The sequence below is a fragment of the Dipteris shenzhenensis genome, chromosome 3 (assembly GCF_047967505.1).
Source record: "Dipteris shenzhenensis isolate YYH24624 ecotype China chromosome 3, Dip_SZ_1.0, whole genome shotgun sequence".
Classification (NCBI taxonomy): Eukaryota; Viridiplantae; Streptophyta; class Polypodiopsida; order Gleicheniales; family Dipteridaceae; genus Dipteris; species Dipteris shenzhenensis.
Genome location: NC_141598.1, coordinates 1,860,998 through 1,874,326, shown reverse-complemented (window position 1 = coordinate 1,874,326; position 13,329 = coordinate 1,860,998). Strand labels below are relative to the sequence as shown.

At 47.9% G+C, this 13,329-nt stretch overlaps 1 protein-coding gene and 1 pseudogene across 2 annotated transcripts in view; one reads left to right on the top strand and one right to left on the bottom strand.

The window, feature by feature from the left end:
* LOC147903214 (uncharacterized) overlaps positions 1–13,329 on the bottom strand; it is a 48,097-nt gene that overhangs the window by 20,747 nt on the left and 14,021 nt on the right. For both annotated transcript variants that reach the window (XR_015540806.1, XM_087372988.1), the window contains exon 8: positions 6,926–7,012. Coding sequence is in view for 1 of the 2 variants with exons in the window: in XM_087372988.1 (XP_087229114.1) it covers positions 6,926–7,012 (87 nt within the window). In the remaining variant the exon portion in view is untranslated. The remainder of the gene's footprint in view (positions 1–6,925; positions 7,013–13,329) is intronic.
* LOC147903215 (uncharacterized) lies at positions 9,916–12,667 on the top strand (annotated as a pseudogene).

Sequence of the window (13,329 nt, the reverse complement as noted above, 5' to 3'; positions counted from 1 at the left end):
GCCTTGCGGAATCCACAAAGCAACAATATACTCTCTGTCTCCTGTGTCTGGCCTCCTCAATGATCCCTCTAAGTGTAAAAATGTGATCGTAAGTCGAGTGATCCGCCCTGAAGCCAGCCTGTCCGGATGCCCTGAGCCCTTGTACCTCTGCGCGAGCACTGACCTCGCCATCTAACACTGATGCATAGCTCTTGGACATAACATGTCCAACCATGATGGTCCTGTAATTCCCTGGATCCATGGGATCTCCTGCTTTGTAAATGGGTGTGATAGTGTTCAGGGTCCAGGCTCTGGGAAACCCGTGGCAGACAGCTTCATTGAACAACGTTGCCAGGATGGGGGCTAGAGTTTTGATGCCATAGGCAACAAACTCTGTGCATAGGCCCTCATGATCCTTAGCTCGACCGTTATGAAGCTTATGCGCTGCGTGGGTGACTCCCTGGGTTGTGAAGAGGATACAAGAATTGGGACGGGGGGTGGCTGAGAGGTCAGGAGGAGGCTGATCAGGGATATCATAGAGTGTGCGTGCGTAGGTGTGCCAGAGGGAAGTGTCCGTGAGGGGGGAGGGGGATCAGCGTTCTAGGAATTTCCTCCCGAAATCCTTGGAGTTACTACTAAACAGAATGTTTAGTAGCGTATTTTCATTCTGGCGCAGGAAGGCTAGCTTCTTGCGACGGACTAGTCGACGATAATCCCTGGTGAGGCTGGGTCGTGAGTCGGAGTGTGCGGCGTAATGCTTTGCACTCGTCATCATACCAGCTGTTGCAAGGGGTGGAGCCAGCGGGTGGAGGGCGGGTGGACCGAGTAGTGGAAGGAAAGATGTGGCGGGCTGCATTGTGAAGGGAGTGGGTGATAAGGGTGGCTCGGTGATCTAGAGAGGGTATGGTGTCTATGTGTCTGAGGAGGGAGGCTAGGTGGGCTGAGTAATCAGGTGAGAGGTTATGATCGAAGTGTATATCATGATAGGTAGTGTAGTGCGGGGTGTGGCTGGGAGGGGGACGCAAGTATATGAAAGAACAGGTAAGTGTGATCGGCTCCTGGGGGTAAGGGTGCAGTGCGGAAGTCAGTGATCTGTGGGGCCAAAGCAGGAGATCCCAGAATGTAGTCGACGACACTGGCTCCTCCGCCATGTGGGAAACATGTGAAACCAGAGGAGGCAGGCCACCGGTCTAGTCCATTGTAGATGACCAGATCATGTATACGTCCAAGGTCCAAAAGAGCCTGCCCATACCCAATAACGGGAGCGCGACTGTCAGCCGAGGAGCGGGGGAAGCCCGAGTCCTCTGTGTCCATCTCAGGTAATAGGACCGGATCTGAGTGGAAGTCCAGGAGTGATGTCTGACATGCACCTGTCCTTGCGTTGAAATCCCCAACTAGGAGGACCTCTCCGCGTCTGGAGAACTCCACAATGTCTAAGTAGAGATCTAGATAGGGGGATACCCCTGTATCCTCACGAAGCATCTGTGCGAAATGTGACATCTCATGCGGAAAGTAGCAGACTGCAATAAAGAGGTCGCGTGTGGAGGGGCGTCGGAAATGGAGCCATAGGTAACGGGCATGGACATCCCGTCTAACCACGGATGTCAAGCTTGTGAGCGCTGAACGAAGGAGTACTGCAACTCCGCCTGACCCTCGGACCCCCCCAGTATATCTGGTCTCCTCATGGAATACTGACTCCCAGGTATAGCCACTGACCGAGGGGAGAGGGCGCTCGGGGCTCTCATGTGTCTCTGTATAGAAAACGATGTCGCGTCCAGTGTATGACTCTGAGAAGTTCCCAGGGTCAGACCATAGGGTACCATTACAGTTCCATATGGTGCATGCCAAGGGTACTGTGTGCTGAGTCTAAATCTCATAGACCATGTCTCCCTATTTGGGGGGGGGGAGTCTGCTACCGTGTCTGGAGTACCTGGTGGGGCTCGGCGGCGAGGGCCAACTAATAGGCGGCCATCTCGGACGACAGCCCACTTCCCCTCCTGACGGGCTACATCTCGCTGCTAAAGCAGGGTGCACCGCTCTTCCACCTGCATAGGTGTGAGATCCTCATCCATGAAGATAGTAGGGTGATTCCGTAGTGTAGCACGCTGCCTGAGTGCTGCAAGTCGAGCCTGAATATCCTTGAATCGGATGATGAGTGGCTGTGGGCGCGTGGGGTCCCGTCCTATGCGCCAACCATGCTTGATCCCATGCTCGACGAGGCCGAGGGTAGAGGTCACAAAAGCAGTCGTGTCCGCTAAGGGGGTGAGTGAATCTGCGCGGGGGATACCTCGTACTCGGATGTTGAGAGCCTTACTAGCCCTCTCTTCCTGCTCGGCGATGGTGGCTGAGACTGCTGCTTTGGGTGCCCGTCTCGCAACGTCCACCCATCTGGTAGTCTCCGCAATAGCAGTCTGGATAGTAGCGATCCGCTCCTCCACCTCTGGTGTAGTGCGCGGGGCCGCTGTGACTGTATCAGTGAGAGAGACAACCTCCTGACGGAGGTGAGTGATCTCCTGGCGCATGCTCTGAATAAGCTGGTCTTGTGCTACAGTATGATCCCGTAGTCGATGTAGCTCCGTAAAGATGTAATCTATCGTCTCAGGTGGGACCCGCGAGGGTGCCAACTAGGACATGGCGTATGGCTATGGGGGCGTGGGCGATAGACTGGCTGTATATGGCAGAGGAGTGGAGAAAGGCTGCTGGGTGAGGGGAAGGGGGGACATAAGAGTGGTGGAGACAGAAGGGAGCTGTGTGGGGGGTGAGGAACTGTGACCCTCTCCTGTGGGGGGCAGGCTGAGTGGTACAGTGGTGGGGGAGGCAGTGGTTGGAGTAGAGATGATGGCTGCGGGAGAAAGAACTGCATTGGTGTCCATTGCACCCGATGTTTTCAAGGCTGGTTGGCTGTCAATTGCTAATCCACTCCCTGAGATGCGCTTTGTGATCTCTTCCCACAATTGGCTTCGGAGACTGTTTGGGTTTGTGGGCCATTGTAGGACTTGTTCAAGTGCACGATTTCCAGGGAAGCTTGTTCAGCATTGCTGTAGGGGTGCGTAGGCCTGCGCAAGGCCAGTGGCAAGCCAAGGCTTGCAGCAGACAAGGGCCCTCAGACCACAGGGAGGCTGCGGGAGGGGGTGGGGCAGAGGCTACGGGAGGGGAAGGTGGTGCAGAGGCTGCGGGAGGGGGGGGGGGGTAGAGTGGAGCTACGGGAGGGGGGGGGTAGAGTAGAGCTACGGGAGGGGGGCAGAGTAGAGATACAGGAGAGGGGGGGCACACTAGAACTACGGGAGGGGGGGGGCACAGTGTGGCTGAGCGGCGGGGAGGGGGATGGCTGAGTGGTGGGGAGGGGCTGAGCGGCTGGGAGGGGGAGGGCTGAGCGGCGGGGAGGGGGAGGGCTACGTGGAGGGGGGGCTGAGCGGCAGGGAGGGGGAGGGCTGCGTGGCGGGGAGGGGCTGAGCGGCAGGGAGGGGGATAGCTGAGCGGCGGGGAGGGTATATCAAGACATGAAGAAGGCTTTCATTCATTCATCAAGTATATCAAGACAAGTGAAGTACAAGCCTTATGTAGGCTACTCACTCACACTCTAGCACCTAGTGCATATGGGATAAGTCCCATGATGACACGTGGCACTCACACAAGACTCACACACAAAGTAGTACTAGATCACCTAGTACTACACACTAACACTTCACACCAACACACTCTTTGACTATGATATCTCCAACACCCCCCTTCAGAGCAAAGAGTGTGAGACCCAACACGCAAGAGTAGACCGATCCCCCCTCCACCGCAATGCTGCAAAGAGCAAGTCCAACTATCCAACACCTCCCGTGTGATAGTGACTTCTCAGTCAGAGCTTGCGACCGGCAAGGGCAAACCATCACTCGTCATCCTCCCTTACTCTGAATTGGGTGGTCAATACCATCAACCAAAGAAGAAGACCAAACATTCATTTTTGGGGGACAACCCAGGGCAGAGTACCTCTTATTGACTCCAAATACATTCAATTTAGAGGGACAACTCAAGGCTGAGAACCTTTATTTGACTCAACACAAACACACATAGCATAGGGGCCTAGAAAGCCCAACCCTGGTTAAATGGATCCTCGTCGTCAAGAAAGAGGCCATGAACCTCTGCTATAGCTGCATGTATCTCCTCCGGGGGGGGGCTCTTCAGGTTCAGCTTCGTCTTCTGCCAGAAGATTGGCATGATGCGTCTCTTGTTCCTCTGCGACGTCTGGACTTGCTCAGGCTGCTCAGAAAAGAGCAAATTCTGCTCAAGAAGATGATCCTGCTCCCTGAACGCTTGCCTAAGAGCTGCTCTACTGGACAGGGTCCATGATGGAAGGCTGGAAGGCCCATCAACTGCTGCAATAATGACTGCCAGAGGAAAAAAATCCCCCCCCCCAACCTTGCCCCGCAAGGTGTAAACGCACACGGGTGAAGACGAGAGCTGGCCCAATGCGCGATGAAGGTTGGGAGGGAGAGGCTAATGAAGTATGGTACTACCACTAGTCCGAGGTAGGGACAAAATACAAAATTATATAATATCCCAGACATGCTCCCTCCTCTTCTTACTGACTCTCCATAACTAAGCTTTGCTGCCAGGCCTCTCTCCAACCTAACTCAGGCCAGAAGGAACCATACTGCTCTGATACCAATGTAACGTGCGGAGACTTGCTGTGCGGAAAATAGATGAATATAAAGGCTAACTCAAGCATGAGACACACATGAGATTTACCTAACTATAATACACTGCTTTATTTATACATGGTTGCCAAATCAGCATACAAAACTGTGCTGAGACCACTCCCCTAACTACGACATGCCGGAGTTGGAACTCTACTGCGGAAATAGGACACCCAAACCTTGCACATATGCTGGCTGGAAGCGCTGCTGGAGGCTGGGAGCTGAATCCTGAACTGAGGAAGGCTGAGCAAAAAGGGGGGATGAAGACCCCTTTATTAGGGCTGGGAACCAGCCAACCTTGGGCCAGCACAACCAACTGGCTGGTTGGTTTTGGCCGACCAGGTTGCTGGCCCTTGCCTATAAAACAAGGCTCTTTTGGGCCATTTCAGGCAGGCTAGGAAGCCAGGTGTCACTGCCACTTGGGCTTGACCCTGCTGCATGTGACAGCCGGGCCTGCCATAAGGGCAGCAGACTGGCTGCCACATGACAGCAAGTACACATCCGTCTTACATTCATTTTAAGGCAGCCACATAGGCTACCCTGGTCAGCATCTTTGGCTGACAGTCTACCCGGGTTTAGGGCTGACACAAGGGCTGCAAAAAGGCCAGCCATGAGCCCACATGCAGGGCCGCTGGTCTGGAAAAGTCCAGGACAAGTAACAGGACTGGGGCCATTTATATGACCTGGTACTGGTTGGCAGCAGGTCGACAACAGCAGCAGTCTGCAGTTGGTGTGGCTGGCGGTATAACAGGCTGCCAGGTCAGCATTCCAGGGGACGAGGTCAGCTGGACCTGCTTGGCCAGGATTTTGGGCATCCAGCCCCTATATAACGAGCGCCACTTGGGGGTTCCACCCATCCAAGCCGTCACTCTGCAGATCACCTTCTAGGGAAAGAACAGAGGCAGTTACAGTGATCAGCATTAATCCTTCCAGGTGCATATACCAAAGGGGCAAATCTACACCAAAGTAGAAGAGCCATAACACTGAAGGAGGAGCACATTGGCTCATCCTTGTAGCTACTAGGAAGGCAGGTGGCAGAGATGAGGATTCAAACTCTATAGAACAGCATACGGAGCCGATTTTGGTACCTTACCTCAGCGACAGTGTGCTGAAAGTGACGGTAGATGTATTTGCAGATTTTGTACTTGGTTTTTCGTGTCAATACACTTATATTTCTGAGTATTCTCTCTCTAGTTCTGAAGTGTCCTTTCATACATGCATGCACATGAAGTGAGTTGGTCCATGGAATGAAGAAGTCTGATCTCAATCTGTCTCTCTCCACTGCATAGGAGTTGACTATAGCAAGCAACTCAATTCTCTGACAATACATTACCCATGATGGGCACACTCTTACTAGCCATCTGCTCTTCCTTCCATAGTATTTGCAATGGAAATGTCAAAACATGTAGCTCTTCCTTTCAAATTAGGCATGCCCTACCAATAGAAAGACTCAAGGCTCTAGCTTGCAAACAAGCACATGCCAGGATCTTTCAAGGATAGAAACCATTGTGCCAAAAAAGTGCACAGACAGTCAACAAAAACAATACAACTAGACCAAAAAAGAAAGAGGGAGGAACTAATACTGCCTTAGACACTGCAAATTATTAAAAAAAGAAAAAGCAGCAAACAATCTCTTCTAAGCGAAAGCCAAATGGCCCCAAAAATATTTTATCAAGTCCTTACTTGGACTTGGAAGAGTGCATCTAAATAGGCACTAAAAACCTGGAGCCCTTGCTTTTCACATCTCAAGTATCTATCTATGATGGATAATAGTCTAGCCCTAAAACCACCTTCTATCATTTTCACGCACTCTCACCCTTATAGTACTTGGTCCAAAATTGGGCTAACAGTGACCATGTGAAAACTTACGAACCAAACCATGAAACAACTTACTTTGCATGGAAAGAAAGCTCTAAGAGATGTAAGGGAATACTGTCTTGCAATTCTCACATGATATGATCTACCATAAGCAAATTATCGTTCACTACACAAAAGGTTGACAACACAAATCCACTTATGAAGTTTGAACATAGACGTGGCCCAGCCTTTAATTAATGCCATCATAGGTACCATAAATGCCTTGAAATTCCAAACCGCGAAAAATAAACACTGCAACAAAGGTTTCAAAATCCACATTGTGTTGGGAGACCTCATTTATTAAGACACCACCATCTTTTTGAGTTTCCCTACACACAAAAAAAGTAATACCATAATCTTTCTAGCCTTTACTACACAAAAAAGTACCAAGAATGAAATTCTACCTTATAGATGCTACTGAGATAATTTCACCTTCCCTCTCCAAAATTGTGGTGTAAAAGCCTCCATAATTCAAGCGATGAAATTCCGACCTACATACACATGCCATACGTAAGATTAAAATACCATGATTCTCCTAAGGAAAAGAAGAACGTTATTAGGCTATCTTGACTCTTGTCTAATTGCATGTTAGTGCTATCAAGGTCAACTATGAGAACAAGCGCTTCTCGCATTACAATGCTTAAAAACACAAATCAACATCTAGTTACAGAAGCCTTGACCTTCACAAGGGTCTTGCGTAAACTGTACGGGTAGGAAACGCCTTGTGCATCACAAAAATCAATGGTTTTACCACGACTTGAAACAAAAGAAAGCCAAAAAAATTTAAGGGAAAATGAAAAAAATGATTTTCTTACAGCCACCCTACAGGAGGGCTTTTTCTCCCAACATGATATCGTTTCCATCGAACCCACCACATGGCGTGGTTAATGATGCAAAACCAATTGCATTGTGAACAATATTCCCAAAGGCTATCCCTCATTGCAGACCTTGTACTTTGCATTATGGCAGTCAGCATGTCCCCCATACAAGCATTATACAATGAACTTTGTGATTGGTACGATTTTGTGCCACCCAAGTGGCATGTTTTGACTAAAAAAATTGAAACCCTCGTACAGTGAGGCTAGCTCGGCCATGAAAGGATGAAGAAGAACCCACCAAGAACTCTTTATTGCAGCAAGATCTTGTCTTTCGTCAAGTCAAAACGCAACAAAACATTCCTACAAAACACGCGAAATGGACTACTTGCTGACGTTTCTTCTTTTTGGTTGGTTTTTTATATTTTATTTTTTTCCTTTTGGGTTGGTTTTGGGTTTTTTGCTCTCCACCACCCCCCCCCCCCCCCATCTTCTTCTTCTTCTTCATTTCCTGCCCGTCGTCCCAAAGAAGATTGCTTGCATGGCAATGGAGGCCACAAGAACAACAGGGAGGCATACAGAAGGGGCCAAATGTATGGAACAATGGGGAATATTGGCTGCTAATATCCCAGAGGATGAACCAGAAGTCTACTAATGCAAAAAATGCTACAGAAACTATGGCAAGACCCGAGGCCGAAAATGGACTTCTACAAACGAGAAATGAATCAAATGGACAAGTATAAAATGCAGGAATATCTCGAGGACAATAGATCTACTCCAGCTCCACACAGACTTGGGGGGGGGCAGGAGTTTCCTACCAACCTCAAGTTTTATCATGACCACTATCTGAGGATGTCATTAGGCAAGTCTCACATGCACAAAGGATTGCCATTGAGCAGGTGAAGATTGAGATATGGAGGGCAGCAAGCATACCACAAAAAGCAGAGGATATGTAGACTTTGCACAGTCGGGGAGTGCAGACAGACGAGAACTTCATTTGTAGATGCCGAGTATATTATAAGATGCGTGGACGATATCACTCCCTCTTTCAAGAGGAGCTTGGTTCTAAACCATTGACCAAATGATCCCGTAGATTAGCAGAGATTTGAGACACTACACCCTGTGTAATACACACAAGGTGAAGACTAAGGAGTAGGTCATGACGTAATGCCCCAGTATAATGAGATCCAAGGGACATGTCACATATCACTGTCTTTTACCCATGGATACCCTGATATGAGCACTGTCGTTGATAACCCAAACCAAAGATGCATCACAATCTCTTTTCACGAGTCACCTGACTGAAGTCTGGACACACCTAAGGTTTAGACTCATGAGAAACACCTTCGGACATGGCCCTAGACAGCAACAAGTAGATGCAGAGACGTAAGGACTGATACTTGGCTTTTATGCACATCAGGTACCATCAATGTGGCATCTCGACAACAGCCTGCCTCACGCCGCCGATGAGTACAGCCTACCAAGAGGAACAAAGGACACTAGCAAGAGATTTCAGACATGTTCCATAGGAAGGAAGGCACAATCTCCTCAAAATGCCAAAGTGTCCCTTTTTTTTTTAAGTTACATTGATGGTCAGCAATGTACCTTCTGAAATGTCAATTATATCATTATCATAGTTGCATATGAAATGCGTTTCATACTTTTATGAAACGCGTAAACGTTTCATACGTATGAAGCGCGTTTCATAAAGCCTCAAATTTTGGGTAGGGTTCAAAAGAGGGCAAAATCGCGATTTCATGCATTTCGCCGTACCCGTGCACTCCGTACTCCCGTAGCTCCGTCCGTGCAGCCCATACGCTCCCTCTTGCTCCTTCTCGAGGTTTGTGCCCCCAATCCATAGTTAGGGGAAACGGAAACGGGGAAACGGGGAACGGAAACGGAAACGTTTCGGGATTTTTGGGAGGGCTGAAACGGGGAAACGCCATGTCAGCAAGGGAGGGGAGCAGATGATGATGGAGGGCTGAAGCAGGCTGCAGGAGAGAAAGGAGAGGAAAGGAGTGAATGGGGCTGAAGGAGGCCTGGAAAACCTTGAGGATGGAGAGAGTATGAGGCTGAAGAAGTGGAAGGAGCCTGGAGACCAAAATCAAAAGCAAAAAGACAAAAAATGTGATTTTGGAGACCTAGCAGCCTGTGTTGTCTGAAACGGCACGTTTCAGGGCTTTCAAACGCGTTTCAGACTGGCTGAAACGTTTCAGCCAGCCGTTTCAGGGTCCTGAAACGTTTCAGACCCTGAAACGCATTTCAGGAAACGAAGCTTCTCTGAAACGGCGTTTCAGGCCTGGCTGGGCTCTGAAACGCGTTTCAGCGTAACTGTGCCCCAATCATCCCCAATGTGCATTCAATCGTCCTTTCAAGTTTCTACAGTCTACTCTTCTTCTTGAATTTGGCGCTGCATCCTTTCATGCAGGCTGAAATCTGCTCTTTGAACTTTCTGATGTTTCTGAAATCTAAGTTCTAACGCTCCTCTCTTGATTTATCTGCTCATCTTGCATGCATGATGTAGGCTGGAAAGCTGCAATTACTTTTGCTGTTCTACATCGCTTTTTGCAAGCAAGAAGATGCCTCGAAAAGGTAGTGCATTGTGGAGCAATGTCACCTTCAATTCCTTTGGTGCACACTATGATAAGAGTGGCACAAGCAAGTGGACCTGCAACTTTTGTGCTGAGCCGCATCATGGGACATTTCAGAGATTGCAGGCTCACTTTTCTCGAACAAAGGGCTTTGGTATTGGCCCTTGTTCTCGTGTGCCAAAGGAGGTGTATGATGGCTTGAAGGCCTGGAAAGCTAAAATGCTAGGGATTCCAATTGATAAAGTCAATGCATGGGATGAGCTTCAATTAATATCTCAGCTATTCCAGCATCAATGAGGGAGGAGAATGACATTTTGCAGATGTCGCAGTCTTCAGGCTCCACGCCCACAGCTAAAAGAAGTGCCCTTCCCATGTTTAAGCGAGAAGATATGAAGGCAACCATGCAAAAGGCAGCTATGAAGGAGGCAACTAGAGAGGTAACAAAGTTGTTTGTGCAATGTGCATTGTCTTTCAATATTACTCGAACCGCCCGTTGGAAGTCTACTATGTGAGCTATCTCGCGTATTGGGTGTGAGTGGGAGGGTCCAAGCTATGAGACATTGTGTACAAAAGAGCTTCGCCATGAGAAAGAAGCATTGATGAGAGAGCTAGAGCCTCTGAAGAGAACATGGCAGAAGTATGGTTGCACCTTGCTATGTGATGGCTGGTCAGATGTGAGGAAAAGAAATGTCTACAACATTCTAGTTTCCTCTTGCAAAGGAACTATGTTCCTTCGTGCTATAGATGCATCAGCTTCAGGGACAGTGGTGACAGGTGCATATATATGGTCTCATTTGCGCACAGCTATTCTAGAGATTGGTGTAGCAAATGTGGTGCAGGTGATCACAGATAATGGCTCCAATTGTGTGTCCATGGGAAGGATGCTCGAGGATGAGTTTCCCACTATTGTTTGGACACCATGTGCTTCTCATAGTTTGGATCTTGCCATTGAGGACATGGCAAAGTTGCCTTGGGTTTCTCATATATTTTCTAAAGCTTTGAGCTTGGTAAATTTTGTAACCAAAAGACCCAAGGTCTTGAGCATGTTCAGGGAAAATAGTGACCTCGAACTTTTAAAGCCCTCAAAGACACGGTTTGCTTATATGTTGGTAATGTTGGAGAGGGTTGTTCAAGTGCGGCATGGCTTGCTGCGTACAGTTGTTTCCCGTGATTGGCAGCAATGGGGGGATAGAAATGAGCCCAAAGCAATTGGTTTCAGCCACATGGTCATGACAGATGCATGGTGGGAGGAGGCTGCAGCTCTAGTGAAGACAATGAACCCCATGTATAGCGTTCTCCGATTGACAGATATGGAGGGGAGCACCATTGGGCTTCTCTATGAGTTCATGGACAAAGTGGGGGAAGCCCTTGATGCATGTACTCACCTATCTGCAGACAGGTATCCCGTACTCATGAGTCATCCTTTGAAGTTTAACATTTTTCCAATTGGCAAAGTGGCATTCTTAGAATTCCTTTTAATCTATGTTTTCATTTTTTCTAAACATTATTGGTTTTGCCTTTGATTCATAATTTCTTATGAAGGATTGAAGACCTTAAGGAGATCTGGAACACGCGTTGGGATTGGTTTAATAGGCCAATCCATACTGTTGCTCATATCCTTCATCCTCTATGGAGGAGTGAGCAGCAATATCTCGATAGAGAATTAGAGGATGGGTGGTCAGCTTATATGAGCAAGATCGTGGGAGATGATGATGATCTGCTTTTGAAGCTGGCGGATGAGCGTCTTCTTTTCCGCAACCGAAGTACCAACTTCCGTCGATCTCTTCGTCAACGCCTCACGGGCTTCCATCGATTTGCTTGTATAGACCCGCCTCACGGATAGCCAACGATCCTCCCCTCACCTAGCTCGTCGCTCTTCCCATGATCTCTTCCTTGCCTTGAGCTCTGATACCAACTATCATAATCTCTATCTCTAATTCACGAAGCTCTATTCCTTACGTGGATACAAATCACGGGCGATGGCATTCAGTTGTTCCACCCAGCCAAACTCTCGTGGATAGCTATCGTCAGATACATACGTTATTTCATTCATTAGTACTTATTTTGGATCACGCAATGCACAGAGAGAGGAGACTCAGCTAGCAGCAGTTTCTTGGTGGGAAAAATATGGCATTGAGCCACCCCACTTGGTAATACTTAACCCTAGAGGCAATACTTTCTTATTACTTGAAAACATGTGGGTATAGCTCAGCAATTAGAAGCTGCCACTAAACTATAAAGTCTGAGAATGTCTCTTGTTTTGTTTCAGAGACGCATAGCGATGTGAGTTCTCTCACAAGACTGTAGCTCTGGACCTTGTGAGAGAAACTGGAGTACATGGGCCTTACTCCATACCAAGAAGAGGAACAGATTGTCCACTGTGCAATTGGAGAGGTTGGTCTTTTGCCACTGCAATCTACGATTGCTCGAGCAAACGAACTACCCCATTGAGCCTCGGCAGGTGAATCCCTACAAAATCGACATCACAAAGTGCAAGAAGATGCCGGTGATTCCACATGAGGAGGGGGATATCTACGCCATGTTGTATGAGGAGATCACGGCTTCATCTCACCACACCCGATCCTCCCAGGCAGCTGGTGCCGGTACTTCAATTGCACCTGCATCTCATGAGGATGCTTTTTATGAGTCTTCTGGGAGTTCCAGTAGCAGTGAGGAGGAGGCTGATGAGGACATGGATTTGGTTGAGGAGGAAGATGCTGACATTGATGATGAGGCTTGACTTTTGATTTGTGACTTTGTCACTTGTGACTTATTATTGATAGACAGTACTTTGAATTCCAGTTGTAGTTTGATCTTTTTACCTTCATGGTCCATCACCATGGAGGTCTTGGGAGGTTCATTGATGACTCTAGTTTTTATTATTATCAGTATTCAGTATGTGTGATCAGTATGATCAAGATTCAATTATCAATATGTATGATCATTCAGTATGTATGTGTGAAGATGATCTTTGAGTACTCTAATATGTATAATGTATGATCATTGATGACTAGCTTTTTGTAAAATTGTAAGATCAGGATTCAGTATGTATGGTGCTTATACTTATATGTATGTTTTTTGTATCATGTATGCACTATGGAGTCACTTACAATCTTTATTTGCACATTTTTGTATATGGCATGATGCATACCCTAGGTATGAATGCACATATTTTCACATTCCGAATGAAACCGGTTTCATTCATTTTTCAAAACCCGTTTCAAACGTATGACACCCGTTTGAAACCTCCCGTTTCAGAAACTCCTGGCAACTATGATCATTATGAATTGAAACTCCTCGCGTTACTCATAATCGTCTTGGAATCGGAATGAGAACATGAACGACCTATCCAACCAAAAACCAGCATTACAGAGATTGCCAGAAGCACATGTCATATGGGAG